The following is a 24,664-nucleotide window of genomic DNA, read 5'->3' as shown; positions in this document are numbered from 1 at the left end:
CTAAATTGGTTTATTCAGAAGAAGGAAGATGCGAGCGCCGCTGGCTCGGGATATACCCTCGGCGAGGGGCGTGGTGCTGTGCCATCACGCGGCGGGGATTGGTGCGTCGAGTTTTCTGTTGTCTCAGTGGATTGGCTGCACCAAAGAGGAGTACCGATAGCGAAACCCGTAGGCAGGCATGCATACACTTGTACAACTGGAGTTACGTTAAGTTACTACTAATTTTCCTTCTCCAAAAACCTTTTTGGGAAAGTCAAACACTTACTATCAAAAACAAGTAGAATCTCAACATAAAGCTAATTTTATTGCGATCTCTCAGCTCTGGTCTCTGTGTTGAGTTTTGTCTTCTACTCTTGAGGAATTTGCCATAAAATTAATGTTTTCTTAGAAAGTTTTCTCTCAGTGGGCGGTCTTCTGGCCCACAGGCCTTATGTTTGACAGTCCTGCGTTAGTCACGGTAATTCCAGAATTTAATTTTCTCTGTCCCTTAGAGACAGGATAGTTAATAGAAACATCAACTCAGATCAATTATTAACATTCATCTCGACATTTGTGGAATAAAACTCTCTCACAGGAAGCCTTTTCTTATCCAGAATTTACTTTCTCTATTCGTATCTGCAACTCCCAACGAGCAAAATGAACATATCCTCAGGGGGAAAAGATGCCCTTCACTGAGAAGACACCTTGGAAAGAGCGCACTAGCAGAGCTTACACCTACACCGGAGTGTGCAGCTCATATAGGATTAAAAGCACTGCAATGTAGGAAGAGCCCAAGCATAAAATCAGCTCTCAAGAAATTGGCAACTGGTACGAAGACATTCGGTGCTTATTTGACACGGAATCACTGGCTGCATCTGTTGTGTGGGCGTGCGCGGCGGTCATGACCCGCCTTATGTTCTGTGTATGGTGGACTCTAATTGCAGCATTGTATCGGCCACCGCAAGTTACTTTAATTTCACACAAACAAACAAGAAAAACGATTGCAGCGCTGCAGCACGGCAGTTTATCTCAATACGCACGCAGATATTTTTTCTCAGGCTGGTGACTCGGTCAGACCCTGAACGCCTCAACACTCTGCTGCCTTTTCATTACAAATCTTGGGGGCCGAATATCGGTTCCTCATTATCATGTTGATTATAAATACTGTACGTTGTGTAGAGAGCAAGGTTTCATTTGTGGTGCTGACAGCAGTGATTGATGAGCTGTTGTTCTCCAGGGAGTTGTGCCTGTTGTTGTGAGGGGCTGGCAGGCTTTGGGGGGGCAGGAGGGGGTGTTAAGCAGGTGCAGGTACAGAATCCCCCCCACCACCCCTCTGTTGGAGTGTGTGGTAAAGAGGCCCTGGCCATGGGACTGAGGAAGGCTGGTGAAGGTTGGGGGGGTTATATGGCTCAGGTTACGAACAAGCAAGACGCGAGGGGATGGGATGTTTGAGCGTGGGGGCAGCCAGGCCCAAAAAAAGCTCCCAGTGGCTCCTGCACGTGGGGGCGGGAGGTCTCAGTGCTGCTCGGGCCCCTCGGCGCCGTCCTTCATATTGTAACCTGCCGACGTCTGGACGTCCATCATGGGAAAAGGGGTAGGCTTCCTCATACTTTCTAACCAACACTGACATTAATAATCTCACCCCTCTATAAATGTCAATATTCAGTAAATAGCCTTTCTTTTTTGACACCGGAATGAATGAGCGTGCCTGAGGTTCTGTATTCATGCCATGGAGTAGTACAGTAGGAGCATGTGGCGTGGTCATGCCTCGTGGAAGAATCCGGTGATTCCACATATCTCACAGCGTCACGCTGCTGCCTTTTTTTTTTTTCAAACAGTTACATCTCACAATGATAGTTTTCCTCCTCAATAAGTTTTGTTCCCGGCTCGCGGTTTATTTGGGTAATTACGTCATTTTGTTTTTATTCTTTCCATCAGGCCTATTCCATTTAGCTTTATGGGAGGACAGCCTGGTAATCTTCCCCACTCGCAGTGGGGGGAAATTGCTATGCCAGACACATTTCAGGCACTCTACCGGCTCTGTGCTCCCTCTTTGGCTCTTTTTGATTACTTTTTCACTGTGTCACTGGCTCACACGCTCCCCTCATTCCCGCTGCCTATTCCCCCCTCACTGACATGCACACGTGCAGCGAGGAGCGGAGTGACAGCGGCAGATGATTTCCATGATGCACCATTCTTCCAACCATTCCTGACACACACGCTCGCTCTCGCTCTCGCAAATGAGGAACTCGCACTACGAGGAGAAATATTTTCTCCTCCATATTCAGTCGACGGTTCGCTAACGGTGCCAGGAGTCTGGAATGAACCAGTGTACACAAAGTCCATTGTGCTCACGCCGATGCTTGTAATATGCAGCTATAAATGTAAATGGCTGAGCACAATGCGGCCACCGAGCATGAGACTTTTTCCCGCTTATTTCAGGTTTAGTGTAACAGCCTGATGAATGGGTAATCTCTCCCTTGTCCCCCTAGTGTGGCGCCGAGAATGGAGGGAAGAGGAAGAAGAAGGACAGGAATTTGGATGAGCTGAAGAAGGAGGTGGCCTTGGTAAGAAAAACAAGCTGTCAGCGCTCCATCTCACTCTCACTCCGCACAGTGATTGATTCCATCGCCGCGGCTCCCAAATGATCCCTGAACAGCGTTACGCCAAAGACACCAGGTTATTTAACAAGGCTGTAAATGAAAACAGTGGCCCGTAAACAAAATGGCAACCCGGCCTCTTTAGCGTCGTCAGTTGCAGATGAGTCCTAAGTCAGCCTGTCCTCTCTTATCTGTTCAGCCGGCTGCTCTCCTTTGTACTCAGAAGCATACTGAATAATTTGTGGGCCACCAGCAGTGTAGCGCAGACTTTTTTTTTGTCTTGTAGTTGTTTGAGGTGCTGTCAGAACGCAGCCAAGCGATGTCCGTGGAAACCGGGCTAAGTTCTCCTGCTCGAACTACCTCTGATGAAGAAGCTCCTGTCAATTATCAAGCTGGCCCGTGACTGATTAAAGCAGAGCGTCTCTTTGATACTGTCACCGCTGTGGAGAAGTTTTGTGATTAAGTGTTAAAACAGGCTTTTATCTGCCTCCCTCATACACTTCTTCAATTTGTGATTTTCCACAGAAATCCATTTAACCACCATCAGACAATGGCTGATCAATACGGTGTGTCGCGGCATATAAATAAAAGCTAACTGCTGAACTGTTTTCGTGAACACTGGAGCATGGCGTTGATTGTGGCCAAATTACTCGAAGTCATCTGAGGCTGCTGTTGGGGAGGGAAAACGATGGATTTCTCCTCCGCGCCTCAGCGCTGAATGACACGAGGAGCCCTTCTCCCTGAGAAACTGACAACAAACACCGGGATGGGTGACAGCCAGGAGTTTCTGCTGCAACGGCGCCAAACTTGGCTTTAACCATTTCAGCTCGGTTTAATTCAATTCAGTTCAAATGCAGTTTTAAGAGGGCAGACAACTGTCATGTGAGACTCTGCTGAACTTCCTGATTTAATCTGTTTTTTTAATACATTAAAGTTTTTTTTTTCATTTTCCCTTCCTTCTTTCCACAGAAAAACGATATTCGGTTTTCTAATTCATGTATTCATTGTGATTTCCTCCCAGAAATGACATACAGTTACTCTTCTGTTTCCACAAGTAAATTCTGCTTTTCACTTTGCACTCAATCTTCTTTTTTTCCAGAGGAAATTGCAATTACCTTCAAGTAAATTACCTTAAATGAGATACATTTTTTTAAATACTGGTTAAAATGATCTTTATGACCCGATGGGAAACAATTCATAGCGTGTTCTTAAAGTAGTTTGGAAAATATCCGCTATCTACAGCAGGAGTAAAACGGGAAAAACAGCAACCGATAGTCTTGCCGGGACACCTTTTTTTAAACCAATCAAATCCCTTCGCTGTTCGACCTGCCCCCTGCGCGTACATGTCAATGGCGTGCACTGACGCTGGTTCAGTGCGCGCGTTGCCAAGCGCGCTCGCGGCTAGCGTGAAAAATAGAACGAAGCGGAGCGGGCGCACTGCAGAGCGCGAGCCGCGGCCCTGCGCGTTGTGTGCGGGCAGTCAGATAGGATGCGATCAGAAACTCCGTGCGCGGCGCTTCCGCGTCCAGTGCGTTCCCCCCGTAACAGCGGGAGCTCCTCCAATGGGGCGGGAGCTGGGCGGAGCTAGGCGGAGCTAGGCGGAGCCTCCGGGAGATGCTACATTTGAATACATGCTAGTTTTCCAAGGTCGCCAACCCTAGCTTTAAATGAATGTTTCTTTACCTGTGCATGTATTTACATCTGAGCTGCTGCCCGCCCAGAGGTTGTCAGCTCTGCTTTTACATTTGAAAAAAAAAAAAAAACCAACAACAATTCCACACGGACAATCATTGGCATCTGTGGAAATGAAAAAGTCAATTTTAGCTGGAACAAACCTCCAGCCGATCCGGACTCAGGGGTGGTGGCTTTCTCCTATCAGGGGATCGTAATAGAGAAGAGAATAGGACAGATGCAGACAAACAAGCTGACGATACATGGCAAATGTTCCCACAACCACAACACGCAGTAGAGAGTGTCACTGTGTTTTCCAGGCGCAAAAGCCGACGGTTTCTGTTGAGTCTTATTTTGACTACAGGAGAAAACGGTTTCCTCCTCTCCAGTGGGGCCGGACATCACTCTCTGACCTCTTTGATCTGTCGTAACAGGTGAATCATTCATATGAATCCCCTCAATCCATGTTTGATACAGACAATGAAGTATTTATCAGTCAGATAGACGGCTGTCGGGCTCCGATGGCCTGCCCTTGTGATCTGCTCAACCATTACACCGGCGGGCTACACAGCACTATTAAATGCAAGGCAATGGAATAATCTGTGCAGTTTCATATAAAATACTTATTGCTGTTCGTATGATGCACTGTTTCGGTTCCTCATAAAAATATCCTTTTGTCCTTGCAGGATGACCACAAAATAGCCGTGGAGGATTTGGGAAAACGCTACGGAGTGGACCTCATGCGGGTGAGGCAGAGACACACACGTGCATGTGCACATGCACGCAAACACACAACAAAGCCTTGCTGCATTATCCCATATAGAGATGTAATCTCTTTTCTTGCCTTTGCTGGTAAGCGACACCCAGACTGAGACCAAGCGTTACTTTGGTCAAGTCTGGCCCACAGCGGCGTCCGCCGCTCACCTCGAGTCTGCTTCATCTCTAATCCCCTGCACACACACACACACACACACACACACACACGCAAAGCCGCCACACCTTCATGAAAAAAGGAAAAAAAAAATCTTACAATCACTTCTCACGAATACTCAAATATCTAATTTCTTTAAGTGCGTTTTGCTGCTTCCCTTAAATTTGACATTGCAAGATTACAGGTGAAGCAAAACAGATTTTTATCTCTATAAGATTAACATGAGGGGAAAAGTGGAGGCTGGGGAGCAGAAGACATAGTACAGACTGTAAAAATGTCAGACGCTGGCCGAGGCTCAACAGAAAGTCAATTTGTGTTTGTATTCGGCGTAATAAAATTATAATATTTTAGGTATTTACATGGATTTTTTTGTAAATTAGACCATGACACTCCTCGGCGTAAAATCAGGAAAAATGTTTAATAACGTAACATCCGACAGTTTTACAGCCGAGCACCTCCGATGAGACGAGTCACCCAGTTTATTATACTCGTGGTGCTAAATAGGCCAGGCAGGAATACGTGATGTTCTGCGACTGTAGCAGCAAAATTGCTTTTTAAGCCAAGAAAATTGGGCCGTTGTGTGGTAATAAGATTTCCAGTGCAGACAGAAAAACATTCACTCCTAAAAATTGCTCTCGCCCCCCTCCAGGGCCTGACCAATGCCAGAGCAGTGGAGATTCTGGCCAGGGACGGCCCCAACGCTCTGACTCCTCCCCCCACCACCCCGGAGTGGGTCAAGTTCTGCCGTCAGCTGTTCGGCGGCTTCTCCATCCTGCTCTGGATCGGCGCCGTCCTCTGCTTCCTGGCCTACAGCATCCAGGTGGCCACAGAGGACGAGCCTCCCAATGACAACGTGAGAAACTGCCCGGGAAGCGCACACGTGTTGGTGGAAGCACGCACTTTGCATATTAATCACTCGAGCAGTCATAGCAGATATATTCCAACGCAGAGCATAATAAACAGAGAGAAATAAATGTGCACATCATGTCTGATGAAATGCTCTCTTTAAATGTAAATAACATGTTTTGTGTCAGAACGCCAGCATCCTGAAAACAGCTGGACTAATTTCAGTTTGTTAAGGCTGCAAATTACCAGCAGCTCGCCTTCCTTACTTGGCTGAGCGTACCAATTCAAGGAAACACTGCGGTCCCCGTGGCAACCAGCATGTTTCCTGAGGAGAATATACAGCTGCAGGACAACAGAAAATGGAGCTCGTCAACATGTGTGACCCAGAGTCAGACCCAGACACACAACTGGAAGAGGCTATGAAACACTGTCATACATAAACTGATTTTTACTTTATATGAAGAGCCTTTGAACAGACACTGTCTGACTGAAGTGAAGTCTTAAAAGTCTAAAATTGATGAAACGTCAGTCAGAGAAGCGGTCGGCGTACAGAACATACAGGCTTTTGCCTCCTGCCCTGCAGGGGGAGACATTCAGCAACGGGGTGTGAGTTAAATATAACTCTATCCTGAACAACATTTTTCTATTTAAACAGAATAAACCACATGAATTTCTTCGAGGCACTTTAGAAATTACTGTTTTTTTTTTGTAATGCATTCTCAAATACCATCAACAGTGAGATTCTCCATAATATGTCTAGTTTAAACTTGGGTGTTCCTTTCTGCCCTCTTGTCGTTGTGAGTGGATATTTTGTAGGTGCTTTGTTATATGACCTTTACTTAACAAGAATGCCCTCCAGAGATCTTAATCTCCTCCCAGACAGCTCCGGCCAAAATGGCATCACAGCTGGCCACATAAACCAACAAAGCGGCGGCATCCACTGAAGGGATATAAAATGAAGGAAAAAAGAAGCACAGAGTAGCAGAAAATGCTGAAATGCAAAGTACGGCAAACTTTACGGATGCGGAAGATTTTGATTTTGATCCTCACAAATCTACGGCTTGAAGTTCACGCACACAGTCCTCCCTGCCATCAGCGAGTGTGACATTAAAAAAAAAAGCAACCTGCTGACAGCAGCAGCAGTTCTGGCATTAGCACAGATAAATACTGAGACCCACCGCCGAGCATATGGAGCCAAGCGCCGCCCATCCCGCGCGTTATGCAATAACCGTCCAGCAGGCTTCAAACTCCAGTCAGGATTAAACCCCCTTGCATAATAATAATATACGGTAACGTACAGTAGATCGGCACACACGTGCGCACACGTGATAGCTTTAATCTCCTTGTGATTTAATCTCTACATTCTGTACTGAGTGTGTGCAGCTGGATGCTCTGGTGAGCTACTTCAAAGCCCGGGCCGCCTGCAGCTTTGGGGACTTGGATCCTTTGCAAAAATGTACAGGCAGTGATGAGGATGAAAACCAATGCTTACAGTACTTCATACATGACAGATGTTTCAATTGGCTGAAAAAAAAAAAGAGAAGATTTTTCAACGTGACGCTAAAATGACGTTTCAGTGCCCAGATTTGAAGTTATTTCACGCAATCTGGACCTGAGGTATTTCTTCTTTCTTTTTTGTTACAAGTTTTTGTTTGGTAGGTTTAACTGTGTCACCTGCCTGGACGGATGTCGCCGCCATAATTCTGTGCAGCTGCTAAACAAGGACAAGCGTCCTCCCCCGAATAAGAGGAGAAAGACTTGAGCCTAAATCTGCAAAAACCATGTGGAGACAAATCCCGCATCTCCACACAGGAAAATGTTGTAAACACTCTCAACTGCTTTTCTGAGGATACAAATGTATTTCTTGGTTCACATGATTTTGCACGGATGCCGTAAAATAGCACAAAAAAAAATCATTCAAGTGTGAAAGAGCAACACATTGTGTTTTTGCTGTCAAATGAAAGCAGCACCTTCCAAAAGCAAACTTTTCAGGATTTAGGAATCTTCTTTTCTAGGAGTCCAAGATATACGGTACACCAGCTGGCAGATGCTTTTTATCCAAAGTGTTTTCTGTCTTGTTTGTATCTGTGACAGCTGAAGCCATAACAGCCTTTTCTCTGCAGAGCTGAACACAGTTGCTGAAAATAAAGTGAAAAGACACCAGAATGAAAACGTCTTGCTCTCACATAACCATATGCACGGAAAAAAAAAGAGAGAGAGAGAGAGAGAGAGAGAGGGGCTTCAGTTTCTAAAGAGTCTGGTGGTGGCCTCAGAGATCACAGCCTCAGCTTTTTGGTTTTCTGGGTCTGTGAGACAGATGCTCACTTGGACTAACACTGAACAAACCAATCCAAGATGACAAGAATAGTACACAGACATTCAGTTCTTAGGAGGCTTAAAAAAAGCTTATTTTTTATATGTCTTCCAGTAAGGCAGAGAGTTTCCACAGATTTTTATTGCTCTTAACTGTTTCCTCACTTCTTTTTTTTTTTTTTAAAGTCACTCTGAAGTTGGTAAATCCCGGTTTGCGGTGCTCAAACGTGCCTCACATGAACCGAAGTGAGTCGGTAAAGAGGCGTCTCGGCTCCTGTCTTTCAGCTGTATCTGGGCGTGGTGCTGGCGGCCGTGGTGATCATCACCGGCTGTTTCTCTTACTTCCAAGAAGCCAAGAGCTCTCGAATCATGGACTCCTTCAAGAAAATGGTGCCACAGGTAAGTAGATGCATTCGGTGTTTGGTGTACTCTGTGAGCTTTCTGAATCAATAAGCCATCCCTCAAGTAGGGCTTACACACTCACTTGAGTGGAAACCTAATAAGCTTGCACAAAGGAAGAATAAATGTTTGAGCCAACTACGGATTGCGAGTGTGTTTGCATAAAAACTCCCCCCACGTTATCCACCTCTAGCACTTCGATTGCCTAATTCTTTAATCTATTTAGGCTCTTTCCACTCCCTGCTTGTGCTTCTTTCCCCTACCTGTCTTCATTGTACTTATCATCGTGCTTCCTCTCTTTGAATCTTTTTCGGCCTTTCACACAACATCAACCCCCTCTAAGGAGCTTCTGGTTCCATTAAAAGGTGGAGAAAAATAAAAATCCCACACAAAACACCTGCTCTGGATGTAAATGCCCTCAAACTGAGGCAGGAAGTCTCGCACGCAAAGCACATCTTGGTTTTTTTTTCAACTCCACTGTGTGTACTTCTGAATACTGTACGCTCTCTCCTCATCACGCTGAAATCCCGTCTCTGTTCCTGATCCCTCCATCGCTTCCTCACACCCCCTTCTCACACACCCCTCTTCCTTTCTCTCCATGCCAGCAAGCGATGGTGATCCGGGAGGGGGAGAAGATGCATATCAATGCTGAGCTTGTGGTGCAGGGAGATCTGGTGGAGATCAAAGGGGGAGACCGCATCCCAGCTGACCTTCGAGTGATCTCTTCCAGCGGATGCAAGGTAGAGGAGGGGGGGCTGGACCTGGCCTCTGGGAGCCCGGGGGTCTCGGCGGGATTACTGGAGCTCGGCTGACTTTGACCTCCATATTTTACCTTTCTGTCTTTCTTCTTTCTTTCTTTCTAATTCAGTTACATTAATATAGCACCATATATAACTCTACAACTCACTTTTGCAGAGGAAAAAGGCAACCATTTCTTTCTTTCTTTCCAATTATTGGCTCCAAACACGGCATGACGAAGAGCAAAGCAAGCACCAGATGTTATTTCAATACTGGGTGACATGACACAAACGTTTGTACCAAATGTCAAGACGATCGGTCAAACAGACATTTCATTTGGAAAATAACATTTCCTGTTAGTTGCTGTTGCATTGATCGAGATGCTTCAGTTCTGATCAGAGTGGCACACGGCGTGGCAGTGGACTCGCAGTGCCACACACAGAGCCAGCCATCAGTCAGCCATATCATTATGACCATTTGCCTTGTGTCAGTAGACCCTCTGCTGTGTTGCAGTGTATTCCAGCGCCGCTAAAGCTACAGTTGCTTGATCAGACCACATGAACCAGTCTTCACTTTCCACATGAGTAAATGAGGCTTGTTACCGGTTCACCACTTTTACTTCCTTAGAGTGCTTTTGTTTGATAGACACAGCAGACTGGAAACAAGCTGGACCAGGAGCTGCAGTTCTGGACAGGCTCTGACCCGGCCATATGGCCGTCACAATGGGCCCTTGTCACTCACTAGAGTCGTTTTGGCTGCTTTTAACACGTCGGCGTTCGCTCGCTGACTCACATATCCCACCAACTAACAGGTGCCATGATCATTAAATTGAGACCCAAGCTGAGATATCAGCATGAGAGTGAGCCGCCTCACTGTGAGCAAACTAGCATTAGCCTCACACCCATGAAGTCAGCGTAGAAACATTTGTATTTGTAAAAAACATGCATAATGCAACAGCTGAAGGGCAAGGTTTTTTTTTTTAGACATTTGACAGTTTTTTTTTGTGCATCAGAAGGTATCATTAGAATCGGCTTTATGTTGATATTGCAGTGATTTTCACTAGTATTGCTTTTGGTTTTGTGGAAATATGGAAATTTTCGTCGCGCATCCTCTGAATGACAAAAAAAACCCTTTAAAGTTTACATTTAAAGGTTGTCATGGCTCTGTGTTGCCAGTTCGTCCCACTCAGTATGGCAGAATGTGGCTTATGAACTAAATTGTGTTTGACAACCCTGAGCTAATCAACCATTCCACACATTGAATATTTAAACGATGTGGCTGCTTCTTTGCCATCTCAACACACGTGAGAGTCCACTTTACCAGTTTCTCTATTCCCTCTCCATCCTCCCAAGCAGCACTCAGAGCCACAGAGTTGTTGTTTTGGCCCAGTATTATTACTGTAGACCATTCGACCGCAAAAATGCATGAGTTTTGTTTAAGATGGATATGGTTTCCCTTCACATTCAAACTCAAATTTCTTTTTTTTCTGCTCTGCACTCTGATTTGCAGTTTAATGCAACAACGGGGGCAGGTTGTTCGTGCGGGATTCTTTTCATACTGATGAGCTCAGGGAAGGACATTTTGTTACAAGCATTTTGTACCCGCCTTCCCCTGAAATTTCAATCTACCTCTGATTTAATCTTTCTTTCCACTTAGAGTCACAATTGGGTGACTGTTTCTCCCAGTTGTCATCATTTCCTTTCTTTTTATTTTAAGCTTGACCAGCCCTCATTTTTCTAATCAACCGGGTGGATTTTTTAAAACTGTGAAATAAGACTGCTGCTGCAAGGAAACATGGGAAAAATGCACTGGACTGGAAGATAGGTTTGACATTGTCAGTGCTCTGAAACAGTCCTCCTTTCCCATCTCTCTCCCTCTGTGAAGGTGGACAACTCCTCGCTGACGGGAGAGTCGGAGCCTCAGACTCGCTCCCCGGAGTTCACGCACGACAATCCTCTGGAGACCCGCAACATCTGTTTCTTCTCCACCAACTGTGTCGAGGGTCAGTAGGCCACATCTGGCCAAGATTGTCTCTTATCGCCTCTAAACGTCTTTTTTGTAAGCCATCTGGAGATCAACGCTGCCATGTTTTACCACACTGTTGCTAATGCGTTTCGCTGCACAGCTTATCACTCCTTCCCTTCTCGGTCCTGCATCACGGTTCAAAGTCACCGAGCGCCGAACGCACCAGGATTATTAATGAGCGCTCTTGTTCAAAATTAAGCTACGGGGAATAATAGTTGATCAGTGGCTGTCAGTCAACAAATAATGAAGCACTAGGAATGTAAAAGAGCATTTTCCTACAGCTCCATCTCATACATAGAAACTGCAAATATCTCTGCTTAAAGTATGAGGATGTTTGTCTGTGTCGACCACAAAGTTGAGGTTCATGATTTATTTATCGGAGCCTGATTTCCCCCGGAGGGTCCTGAACCTCGACCAGGTTGTTGGTGAAATTGTGCCATTTTTGAGGGTTGTAGCGCGGGAGACATGCACTGAATGGGCCACCTGGTACTCCTCTTGATTAAAATGAAGGGAGCATTGTTCAGCTTTCATTTTCCCATCATGGAAATTTCCAGAGCAGGTTCGGCACCGGTGTCGCCGAGTCATTGTCGTACGGCTCCTATTTGCTCTCCAATTTACAGTTTTGATCGGGCTCATGTTAAGGTGCCAGTTTTGGCCGAGGCTTTTCTAACATCACAGCGGCCCGTTGTTTCCCCGAGCACCTTTTGTCCGCAGAGCGCAGCTGTGAAGCTTTGATGGACTAAATTTAGAGGTTAAAAAGGGTTTAACGGGTTAAAGGCAATATCTTTTCTTTTGTGTGTGTGTGTGTGTGTGTGACAGAGATATAGTACACAATACTCTACAGTTTCCATCAAAATTCAACAGATAAATCCATCAATGTTCCCAAATACAAACAGAAGATAAAATTAGAAATGACACCTTGCTGATAGTGATGTCAGTGGACTATATTAGTCGTGGTTAAAGTGATTCAGCGGAGTTCTTTGGTTACTCACTCACTCAAGCTGACATCTGCTCTGTCCGCCCAGCCATCAATCTCAAGCCAACACCTATAATTCACCTCCATTCATCACGTCTCTAAATCCAGCCATCATCTCCCCATCGAGCCTCCTTTCTGTTTACAAAATGCAGCAATAAACTTGGGCAGTGTCCTCCACTCTGTTAACTGCCGTTTTTGCCTTTACATATCGCTCTTGGAGGCAAACAATTCAGCAAAAGCAGCGGGAGCATCAGGTCGTGCGGCTAAAAGCTGCAACGAACAGGCAGTGAGTGGAGAACTCATAGCCGCGCATACAAAGAGATATTTTTTTCAAAAGGAATTGTGTGCTATAAGAGAAAGAAAGTGACGCCTCCGTGTCTGTCGGTGGTGACAAATCGATGCACGGTGTAACAACCGGATTGATCGATCATCCCAAGAGTCTGAGGATGAAACGATATCGCCCAGCCTGCGTTTGTTGACATTCTATCGCTGCACTTTATTACTTTGGAGGGTTGAGTTTACGGAGACTAACAGTGGACCCCTCCAGGTACGGCCCACGGCATCGTGATCGCCACAGGTGACCGGACGGTGATGGGCCGCATCGCCACGCTGGCGTCCGAGCTGGAGGTGCGCCGGACGCCGATCAACATCGAGATCGAGCACTTCATCCACATCATCACCGGCGTGGCCGTCTTCCTGGGCGTGACCTTCTTCATTCTGTCTCTCATCCTGGGCTACACCTGGCTGGAGGCCGTCATCTTCCTCATCGGCATCATCGTGGCCAATGTGCCTGAGGGGCTGTTGGCGACTGTCACTGTGAGTGCTGTGTTGTGTATTAAAAGACTTACATTTTTTTATCATTTTGTGCCTAAAATATATCCGCAGGATGATTTTTCATCCCTTTATATTTTAAAGTTTAAACTGTTTAATGGGGTTTTGTGTCCCTGCACAGCATTTATCATGCTACCGCTGCACAAAGACTTGGTGGAACAAACTGTATCCCCATGGAGGAAAGACATGCCATTAAAGCATCTGAGGACATAACGTGAACAAAACCTTGGGGAGAAGCTATAAATTGGCTGTTCAACACAAACATTGAAAAGATTTAAAGAGTCAGAAAAAAAATTAATCATTATTTTCTTTTGTGGTCTGTATGGTTTTCCAAAGTATATTTTCACTTTGGCAATGATATATTTAAAATAAAAGACCACAGCAGATTGTGAGCCGTGTGAAGACAGAGATGATTAGGGAGTTGTACTGTAGCTACAGCGCTCCGCAAACATCTCGATTGACTTTGTGTTAAATGGTTTTGATTAATTGTAATTGCTTTCATGTCAGGCGTACAAAAGAGCAAACAACACATGTTAGCTATCGCAGTATTATCCAGCCATGCTTACCTTATACCTGCTTTATTCAGCTTTATGGAGAGCTGGAAGTGAAGCCAGTCCTGCTGGGTTTCCAGTGGGGGTCGTCTGCCACTCTGTGTTTGTCCTGTGACGGACTAACAACCTGTCCAGTCAGTGCCCTTCCATTAAACACAGTCAGCTGGGATCCGCTTCAGCGCCCAAACTGAGCAAAGCTGAGCGGAAGATAAATAGATGGCTACACAATCAGTGTCGACGGTTTTTGTTTAGAAGGGATCCCTTTTGTGTTTTTGTTCGCTGTAGTTGTGTTATCAGTTCAGGCTGTTGTGAAACAATGTTGATGAGCATTCACTTTCAAGATTAAAACCCCAGAATAATCAACTAAAAGAGGCTTAACAACTGTAAAAGTGATTGGAGTTGCGAGACGGGTGATTCATTCTCGATGGGCATTTCATCTTGAGCAGCGATTTTCGCATTACGCCATTTGATCCATTGTTGACATAAAAATATTGATTAGAGCAGCGTTCGGCGTGCCAGTTCCAGAGTGCTGATAATGTGCCGGCTGGCTACCGTGATGGGCTACTGGCACCGCGGCGTGGAACCGGTCCATCGTCGGTGTTATTAGTTACACCTGTGTTTTTCCTGACGCTGTTAAAGCCTGAGTGAATGATAGGTGGAGCTCTAATGATGCTAAGAAAAGCACCAAGGTGATTTATCACTCCGACTTGGTCAAATGTTGAAGTGAAGTGAAGTTTTTCTGCAACAATAAACCGAGTGCGAGCCGAGGTGGGTGCCAGCTGGCATTTGAAATGCCATCAGTCGACATTTCACTGGTCACAGAAAATAAATTAACTTCCAGTGGCTGGTTTCTTTAGGTGCTTTCACTTTAAACACACCATGAGCCGTGTGTGGAAATGCTGGCGTTTCTGTGATTCATTCCAGCTTGAATCAATGCATAACGATGCAGCTCTATAAACATATGGAATAAGTCTGTATGTTGCACTTTTGTGTTCCTGCTCACCTGCTTTTAACCAGCCGTGCAAACATGCACACACACACAGACACGCACACACACAGGCAGCCGTTCGACAGGCACCTGGACTACGCATGGTTACACATGCACAAACACTTGAATGCACCACTGCGTACACATGCTCTCCACCAGCGCCGACTAACAATCATCCATCCTGGCCCTCCACTTCCCTCCACTTCCTCCAACTCTTTCTCCCCCGCCCCCACCCCCCCACCTCACCTCCCACCGTCCTCCCAGGTGTGTCTGACTCTCACTGCCAAGCGAATGGCCAAGAAGAACTGTCTGGTGAAGAACCTGGAGGCCGTAGAGACGCTGGGCTCCACCTCCACCATCTGCTCCGACAAGACGGGCACGCTGACCCAGAACCGCATGACCGTGGCCCACATGTGGTTCGACAACCAGATCCACGAGGCAGACACCACCGAGGACCAGTCTGGTAAGACAGAGATGAAATGAGGAGGCGGGAAGGAGAAAAGGTGGAAGCAAAGAGCTTGGAGGATAGATGGGGCGAGCGAGAGAGAGAGATTGTGTGGGAATGTAGCGGAGGGGGGGGTGGGGGGGGGGGGGGGTGGGGGGGGGGAGTGACCACCTGCTGAAATTCATCTGTCCTATGTTTACACCGCCAGCCAGTGTGGCTGTTCACTCTACTGCTTTGGATTAATTGAGCGGCGGAGTGCAGTGGGCGGCACAAATCTCAGCTACAAACATGTCTTTTCCCAGTATTCCCGGGCAAGACTGCCGCTGCAGAACCGATCGGATTCCTTTTCTCCCACCAAACAGCGAGACATCAAGCCAAATTTCCGGAAGGCTTTTAGCAATAACCAAAAGGTCTGGCATAAAAAGGAGCAGGTGCTCTGCGCATACTAATGACTTGTGAGTCAGACGGTTGTGCAGTCACACGCTGAACAGCCAGTGGTGCTGACAGAGGCCGTAACACTGAGGGAAGGCAGAGTGTTTTTCTTCTTCAGGAGTGCAGAATATTTCTGCAGCTGTTGCTGCTTTCGCAGCTTTTTGCACCTTGCGGTGTCAAAGCTCCAGCCACAGTTTGCCCCTGTGTTCCACTTGTTGCCTGACACGATTACATTCTGTTTTCACAATAGCAGTGACAGTGGCCACTCTGGAGAGTTCGGGCACATATGAAAAATGAATGCAGGTGCCAGCAGCAGACTGAAGGTCATTTTCAGTTTGATTGTGTAGGATGGATGAAATTTTGATCCAGTCCATTTCCACACAGCATTATTTTATTTTATTTTTTTTTTTAAGATGTCCTTGTTAAAAATGAATGCCATTTTCCTGACCAGGGAATTGAAAAGCCACTTTTGTCAAGGAAAAAGTGATTGCTCAACTTAAGTGACCCGGTTCCTGTTATTTAGTTATAATATCCAGTGCTAGTCTGTGAACCAAGAGTTAAGACAGTAGCATAAATACTGCATGAGCCACGCTAAAAAAAAAAAAAATAAAAAAAAAAGTCTAACACCGACTCCCTGTGTTATTCTCTCAGGTTCGGGTTTTGACAAGAGCTCCGGTACGTGGGCTGCCCTGTCTCGCGTGGCCGGCCTGTGCAACAGAGCTGATTTCAAAGCCGGACAGGAGGACTATCCCATCCTGATGGTATCGACTTCACACTGCAACAACAGCCTCCCAAACCTGTGCATTTCATCTCCGCTCTCGAAAGCAGTGGGGGTGCAACACGTTTAGTTTGATCCGAAGGCGTCACCGGCGCGCTTATTAGAGTCTGATCAAATAATACATGCACATTATTCATAAGACATGATTTTATCTGCATGGTTTGCCAGTAGGGTGAAGTTAACAACATTAGAGCAGTGTCAGGTGGGCTGTCACTCAAAAATAGACTGTAGTGGAAGAATTATTCATGCCTTCTCTTATTGTTCATTAAAGCCATATTACAGTAATGTGAAAGTGTGCAGTCCCAGCTATCAAGGCAGGATATGAAATCACACCTAAATCAAGACAACAATGTGTTGTGATTTCTCTCAATATATGTATAAAACAGTTAAAGCTCAGAGCTATTAGATCTAGATATAATATATTAAACACCCATAAGTCAAACCTAAGTTGTTTAAACTTTCATTAGTATACATCTCTTGTACTAATTTAAAAATAGCAATACCACAGTCAAAACAATCATTTAAATGTTGATCTAGCTTCATAAAATTTACAGAATGTGTTTGAAATGCATGTAAATGAATTATTAAAGCAACGTGCAGGCAGCGCATTGACTCCAATAGGTTGTAGATGATCATTTATTCATTAACAGCAACATTTGGAAGATGCGGTCAGTCAAGCTGGGACTAATGTGAGAGTCTTCACTTATTGCTGAGCAATGAATAAAGTCTATTTTATGAATCCTGAAAGGTCACAAATCACCACAGGTTAGTGGTGTAAGGTTTTTACACACGACAGCCACAACATTACAGGACTTTCGACGAACACTGACCAATGCAGATTGGAAACTTTAAAAAGCTCCGACCAAACGACTGTTAAATTCTGAAGATTGTCCATTTTGTTGCTGCTTCAAAAGTGTTCCCAGCCCACCCACTCACAGGAGACAGGAGTCATAATGTAACGGCCCACAGGTACATGTGGTTTATAGTGTATATAGATAAACAAAGGTTTGGCTTTTTTTTTTTTTTTTTTTTATTGGTCAGCAAATCACCGGACACACACACACACACACAGAGGATCCATCCGTGGAAACACTGTAACTCTCCCACACAGATATACAAACACATGCAGCCGAGTGGGTAAAGTCAATAATATCTCAGTGTTTTACCAGCCGCCATCCTCCAGCCAGAGCTACACTGACCTGGAGAAGCTCTCAGTCTGCCTCTCAGTGACAGGGATTACAGCGTCCCGGCTCGGGTGGGAACAGACCCGGGCCGCCGCTGTCTCCACGCCCCCGGAGGCGCCCGTGCTTCCTCCCCGCTCTGAGTAAAAACCACGTCTGGCGACAGCACTCCAACACAGCAGTCGAGGCGTCGGTACCACTCCAGGAGCAGGTCCCCCATCTGCACCCGCAAAAACACAGGAATGGAATTTCCTTGATCTGTTTATTAATTCATGAAAAGGCACAAACAAGGACAAATCTTGCCGAGCGCGCGCCCTTGTTTTGTGGCTGTTCATGAATGAATAAACAGAAACAAAGAGAAATTTCATGTCTTGGCTTGGTTCCTGCTGGTGTACTGGGCGTCAGGTCAATCAGTTCAGCATCGGTTTTAATGAATTGGCTGCTGAAGCAGGCTGAATCGGAGCGATCACCGTGGAATTTTCATGCCGGTGGATTTTTTTTTGTTTTTTTTTTACAGGTTATCAAAAGAGACTTCCCACCCTAAATGATGCAAGTACCACACGAGCAACTTTGTCACACAATCTGAAGCCGATAAACCTCCAAAAACCACGAAAACAAATATCAAACGCTGCGCATCCACAGAGGAGATAATAACATTCAGAGCCATGTAAAGTAGGACTTTGTAGATCTTTGTGTGACTTAGTGTGTGGGCTCTTATCTTTGCCAACGGGCTCCGCTCGCTCAGTTAGGGATCTTCTCTCAAGGAGGAATGCTTTCGGTGAGGTCTGAATGTTTGCTAGTCTGCAGGTTTGCTGTCTGGTTACAGTAAATGTGCAGATGAAACAATTTAAACACCAAATTTAGCTGAGACGTTCTACAATAACATCCACTCTCGGCAAATGACTCCTGCACGGATCTCTCAGGATTTAATTTACCTCACAAAACAAACTGATGAAGTTTGAAGCTCCTGGGGAACTGCTTCATAACCGCATACAGCACGTATTGATTATAGCCGACAGGCAGCAAGCAACAGGTCTAAATCAATGGTGTTAAATTGTGACCTTGGAGGAAGCCTGTCCTGCACATGTTTCTGCTCCAACATGTTTGACTCTGATAAATCACCTAACTCTGGTTACAATATTCTTATTACAGTTAGAAAAAAAAAAAGGACAGTGGGCCTTAAGAACCATAGTTTGTCACTCTAAACTGAAAGAAGTTGCCTTCATATTACAAGCATCATTGACGTCGATGACTCTGCACTTCCAACATCGTTAATGAGAACCGTAATGGAAGGAAGGAAAGTTCTCTCAAGTGTCTCTGGCACGGCTATAATCAATTAAATGCCACGTAATCCGAAAGCTTCCCTCCGCCGCAGTGCGATAAACACGGGCAGCGAGACAGACGACACTCATTTCTTAATATGCGTGTGTGAGTGACTGTACTAATGTGGGCCTGTGTGTGTCTTCACCCAGAGGGAGACAGCGGGGGACGCGTCGGAATCAGCCCTGCTGAAATGCATCGAGCTGTGCTGCGGCAGCGTTCGCGACATGAGGAGCAGAAACCCCAAAGTCGCAGAAGTCCCTTTCAACTCCACCAACAAGTACCAGGTATTGAATGCATGTGGCGCAGGAAAGGCTGCACGCAAGCCTTTTCTCATTGTTTTCTACTTATCTTTGTAATTTAAGGGTGTTTTGAATGAATGGTCCCATTTGGAAAATTACCCTGCTAATTAATGTTATCAATGTTTCGTTCTGAACATTTTGCTTTCATTTAGTTTTATCTTCATCTACAGCCTGTATCCACGTTGGGATTGTTTGCATTTTACAGGCCTTCAGTTAAGAAATTTACAAGTTTACTCTTCACGGATCTGTCAATCCGGTGAAAATACAGTTTTACACTTTCATTTTTCAAGACTTTGCATGAAAATGTGTGAGAAACGAGTCATTGCATATTCATTTTCTAACCTTTCTCCATCCGGCGAAGGCAGTGCCAGAACACGCACGCTCTTTTACAGTGACAACCTGCTCTACATTTATACTCCTATTCACACTTCTCCTTGGAAACCGCCCAGAAAGCTGCAAACCCACATCGTAGTCGGTCACAGACAAACAGTTGACACATTAAAGCGCTATTCAGTGTGTTTTATTCATGCTCACACCTGGATTATGAAGTGGTCCTGTTGCCGTTGCTTCTTTTTAGTGCAAACAAATCTCATTTGTTTGAATAGGTGCAGCCAAAAAAATAAAAATACGAAATACAAACCCTGTTGAAAGCAATAATTGGGAACTGTGTCAGTTTCTAATAAACAGCGGTTGAATGAAATGACTTCCTGTTTATATGACAGAAGTGGCTCCAGTGAAAGGAGATTTAGGTGGAGTTCGGTGAGAAGACCTGCTGTCTGATGCGCCGGTTGTAAATCCTTTGACATCCCTGAATTGAAGTCCATTTTTATGCCCGGGCTCAGGTGTCAGCCGTAGGCTGCAGACGTTCGGTTTTTCAGGTTGCCCACCCATCTGCCCGCTTCGCTCCTCGCTAATGTGATGGCCCTGAAATATCTGGAGGGAGTTTTCTTCCAGTGTGGCACACACATTCACTCCTGAGTCAGAGATGTAGATTCAGGGAGCCTAAGGTCACCGTGACTTCATGTGTGTCCCATTTTTGTCGATGCAATAAATCAAGAAAATCTCAAAGGAATGTCCTGATATTCGCCTCATCCCTTTATGTGGACTCCATGATGAACCATCTGGTTCGCTGTGACCCAGTATCTCCTCACAACGCCTCATATCTTCAATATTTGATAGAATGAATCGCTGTAACCACACAGCTTTACCATATTTGCAGATATGATATTGCAGAAAAAAACTTGACTTTATAGCAGTCTTTACCTTTCTTCAGTCCTTTTTGCAGACACACACACACACACACACACACACCCCATGAGCCATGAAAGATGGGATGTGCAAATGTGTTTGCCTGTGAATCAGTTGCTACTTTTGTCCCATTTCAATCTTTATTAGAAAACATGTTTACACAAATATAAATACAAACCAAAGAACCGACGCCACTTTAGAAATACTTCCAACTAAAAACTAAGGTTTATGTATTCCTGATTGTTTATAATCCAGTATGTCCTTTTCAGTCTTCTATACTGTCACTTTCTTACATTTTTTTTTTCAGTTTTTCCAGAGTATCTCCCACTAGGAAGATGTGTTATCTCAGCCGTTGATCCTTTGTCGGTGGTGTTTTCTCACCTCAATTTCTCCTGATTGCTTTCTTGCTCACAGTATATATATTTTTTCTACCAGAGGTTGTTACTACTTTACTACCATCCTACACAGCATCATGTTTTGCAAAGAATCATAAACTGATTCTATGATCATACATTGATTTTATCACATCCAGTTAAAAAAACACAGTAAATTTTTTTGGGTGATAAATAATAAAGTACATTATCTAGTGGTGTATGTGCATTTGCAGTAAAGATTAGACCAAATACTTACAAAAAAGGTGTTAAGACAAGCTGCACAAAACATAGCTGCTGCCAAATTAACATCAGATTAGGTAAAGTAAAGCTATACCACAGTCTCAGAAGCTGTTCGCTGTTCGCATTTAAAAACATTTGACCAATAAGAACACATACAACTTCAACCCTTCACACACCAAAGGCCTATAATTTTTTTAAAACCAACATTAGGCAAGCCAACAAAATGAATAAGTGATGAACCCGAGTTCACGTTCACAAAATCAACAACAACATCTGGGCATAAAAGTAACTAAAGTAGCTGATCACACAGAGCTTTCACACCTTGCTCAAGGGCACAGCAATAATTAAGGCACGCTGACGCGTGGCTCCTCCACTTTCCACACCCGATCTGTCCCAATCCGTCAGGAGAATCAAACCGGCGCATGAATAACACAACAGTGATGTTGAAGCAAACAAAGGACTTCCTGCATGCATTTTGTGCACCTGTTCCCCGACTTAAAATAGGCCCGTCTGGTGTTGGAGGGTGGGGAGAAAAGCAATTTTGCTCTGGTTTTCTGAGATTAGATATGCTGTGACTCAGATACAAATTACCTGGGGGAGTGTGTGTGTGTGTGTATGTTTAGGTGTGGGGGGGAAGGGGCGATGTAAGGCGTCGCGCCGCAGGAATACATGCGAGCGCGTGGATGGATGCTCATTCAGCGCCGGGGATACATGCGACTTTTTGTTGTGCGCTCAGTCAAGCTCGGGCTTCGATAAGAGTTTTATTTTGAAGCACTCGGAGAAATATGACAGCGACTCTCAAAAACGATAGCTGGCACCAGCATGGACATTGTTGAGTGTTGATGAGGAGGATTTCTATCTTCAACCGTTTTTGAAACTGAAAGGAAAAAAAAAAAAAAAAAAAAAAAAGGAAAGAAACAGTCAACAAAGCTGCATGCGAGTTGTTTTCTGTCCTCACCAGTCTAACTCTGCCGCTTCTTCTTTGTTCAAGCTGTCCGTCCATGAAGTGGAGGACAATCCCTCTGGTCATATTCTGGTCATGAAGGGAGCGCCAGAAAGAATCTTAGACAGGTTGGTTAATCAATATCAGATTGATTTTGTGTCTCTGAAGGAAAATACAAGAAATCTGACTTATTTTTCCATTTACTGTTGCGTTGCATAGAGAGAAGACCTCTTATTAAACGTTGACGATTCTCTGTGTATTTCTCTCCTATTGTGGGCGAAAAAGACCAAAATCAATGTGACAGTAAAAAAAGAGCAGAGTGAAGCTTAATGCATGAACTTTGTTGTGGAGAACTATTAAAAACACATCAGGGAGCCGCGCCGCTGGACCACGTGACGCCTCAACAATCTCACATTCACCGACCAGCTGCAGGAAATTATCACTGTATTCATCTGCTTGCGATAATAAACCCCAACGAATTCACTTTGTCATTCTGCTGTCAAACTATTCTGGGATTGTTTCTCCACTTAAACACAGTTTGCTGAATCATGATTACATTTTTTTTTTTTTTTTAAAGCAAGCATAACCAACATAATCGTGAAATGTGGTAAATAATAAAATTTAATCACACTGCGATCGCTACAAGTGGATTTTTCTCAGCAAATTAGATTATTTGGTCAAAATTTGTCTCCGATTGTTGTTTTCCCTGAAAGAGTATTTCTCGCAGCAATTTATTCGTGTAGAAATGTAATTTTGTGGTCCTGAAAAATAGCTGCTGCTAATGTGTCTGACAGCGAGGGGAATTACTGAGAGACGGTTTGGGTTTTGAAAAGGTAGGAAATATTTATCTGTGTGCAGATTAACAGAAGGAGAGTTTAGGATAAGCTCTTAATCTTGATCCAGCCTTTGTACGGCTGACCACCCGTGTTCCAATTATTAATCCAAATCCCCTATACAGCCCTTCATTAGTGTTTCTTCAGACACGCTGTTGAGTACAGAAATAATGAAGCGGAAACTTAATGGAGGGTGTTATTAAAGTAGTAGAAATAATGTAAACAAACACAAACTGATGTTTTTTTTTTTGTGGCAGAGTGCAGGTTTGGATGGGTGTGTCCCAACAGATCCCTGCTTGTTCAGTTCATATTTTATCCTCCTCGTGTGACACAAGCGCTTCACGAATGCACGCCGTAGTAAAGCTTAATGTATTATTAAATGCCTTGCAGGTGCAGCACCATTATGATCCACGGCCAGGAGCAGCCGCTGGATGAAAACTGGCGCGAAGCTTTCCAAAATGCCTACATGGACCTGGGCGGCCTGGGAGAGCGAGTGCTGGGTGTGTTTGGCTGAACAAACCGATATCAGTCTACTGGGGGGAATGTGGGGAAAAGCAGGAGCAGTTGGACACAGCTCTTACTTTTTACAATCTCTTTGGTAAACACAGCGCTTTACCCAAATGTCCCCGTAAAACTGCTTTCATTGCAGCTCTGTCCCTAAAAAAGAAAAAAAAAAAAAAGGAAGGTTTTGGCATGATAGTCTTGCTCAGAAAGGCAGCTGATAGCAGCCAACGCTAAAATTACCCATCAGACAGGAGGAGGAGGGAAAAAAAAAAAAAGGCATTATGTTTTAATGTGGATTCGCTACGTAGTCTAATAAGGACTATCAGATGCGGCTGGATGCGTAGTTCAAATCGGGTCAAATTCAGCTTCAAAAAGTAACAAAATGCGACATAATAGCATTTCCGCTCGCAAAACGTCACTCTCACTTTTTTGGGTTAAAAAAAAAAAAAAAAAAAAATCATTACAAGAAGTTCAGCTTTCAGTGTCTCTAAAGTGTTCTGCATCCCGGCGCTGTAAATGTCATCAATTTGACAACCAAGGAAGAAAAAGAAAGAAAGAAAAAAAACCAGCCCTACCTGCCGTCTTCTAAAAAGTGCCATCGGTAATAATTATGAGCTATCATCATTTTTGTTCAGGAAGGTGTCACAACAGTAGACTGTGGAATCGTGCCAGTTTTGGAGTGAAACTCCTGAAATCATGTAAATTATCAAGCCTCATTTATGCCTTGGGTAATGATGATGATATGTAGGCTGCGTCGTGACAGGAAACTGAAAGGAAAAAAAGAGAAAGATTCATACTGAGCCGTTTTGTTTTGCTTCGCTCCGCGGGGATTCAGGTTTTTTTTTTCGATCGTGATGCGACTGCATGGGGTGCTGCAGTGGGTGAGACTCTCACTGCACTCTGGGAATGTCCCCCGGTTCGAGTCCAGGTTAGACCTGCGGGCCTGTCTGAGTGGAGTTTGCATGTTCTTCCTGCGCCTGCCTGGCCTGCCACTGTGTATAGTCAGAAAACAAAACCAACACTGTAATGATTTTACCATCTCTAATGTAATGAAGCCAATAATGTAATGATTAATGGTGTAATAGAATATTTGAGCCATTCTTGTAGTAATTACCCACGTATTGGTTTTATATTTATTTGAAATAGGCAAAATCTTTTACATGTTTGAGGTTAATGACAACTTGGATCAAAATGTCTCTATAGAGCTCTCATATGT

General features: G+C 44.7%; 1 protein-coding gene across 1 annotated transcript in view; it reads left to right on the top strand.

Annotated features, from left to right (window-relative positions):
• The first annotated feature begins 1,457 nt into the window (after nt 1-1,457).
• Nucleotides 1,458-24,664, top strand: part of atp1a2a (ATPase Na+/K+ transporting subunit alpha 2a) — a 39,209-nt gene continuing 16,002 nt past the window's right edge. Inside the window, exons 1-13 of the mRNA XM_030115646.1 lie at nt 1,458-1,573; nt 2,472-2,546; nt 4,937-4,996; nt 5,831-6,034; nt 8,626-8,739; nt 9,345-9,479; nt 11,362-11,479; nt 13,026-13,294; nt 15,113-15,311; nt 16,377-16,486; nt 19,157-19,291; nt 22,160-22,239; nt 23,335-23,444. Coding sequence (XP_029971506.1) covers nt 1,562-1,573; nt 2,472-2,546; nt 4,937-4,996; nt 5,831-6,034; nt 8,626-8,739; nt 9,345-9,479; nt 11,362-11,479; nt 13,026-13,294; nt 15,113-15,311; nt 16,377-16,486; nt 19,157-19,291; nt 22,160-22,239; nt 23,335-23,444 — 1,621 coding nt within the window. The 5' untranslated portion in view covers nt 1,458-1,561. The remainder of the gene's footprint in view (nt 1,574-2,471; nt 2,547-4,936; nt 4,997-5,830; nt 6,035-8,625; nt 8,740-9,344; nt 9,480-11,361; nt 11,480-13,025; nt 13,295-15,112; nt 15,312-16,376; nt 16,487-19,156; nt 19,292-22,159; nt 22,240-23,334; nt 23,445-24,664) is intronic.

Source organism: Salarias fasciatus, chromosome 18 (genome assembly GCF_902148845.1).
Source record: "Salarias fasciatus chromosome 18, fSalaFa1.1, whole genome shotgun sequence".
Classification (NCBI taxonomy): domain Eukaryota; kingdom Metazoa; phylum Chordata; class Actinopteri; order Blenniiformes; family Blenniidae; genus Salarias; species Salarias fasciatus.
Note: the sequence above shows the minus strand (reverse complement) of the source record. Positions and strands in the feature narration are given on the sequence as shown.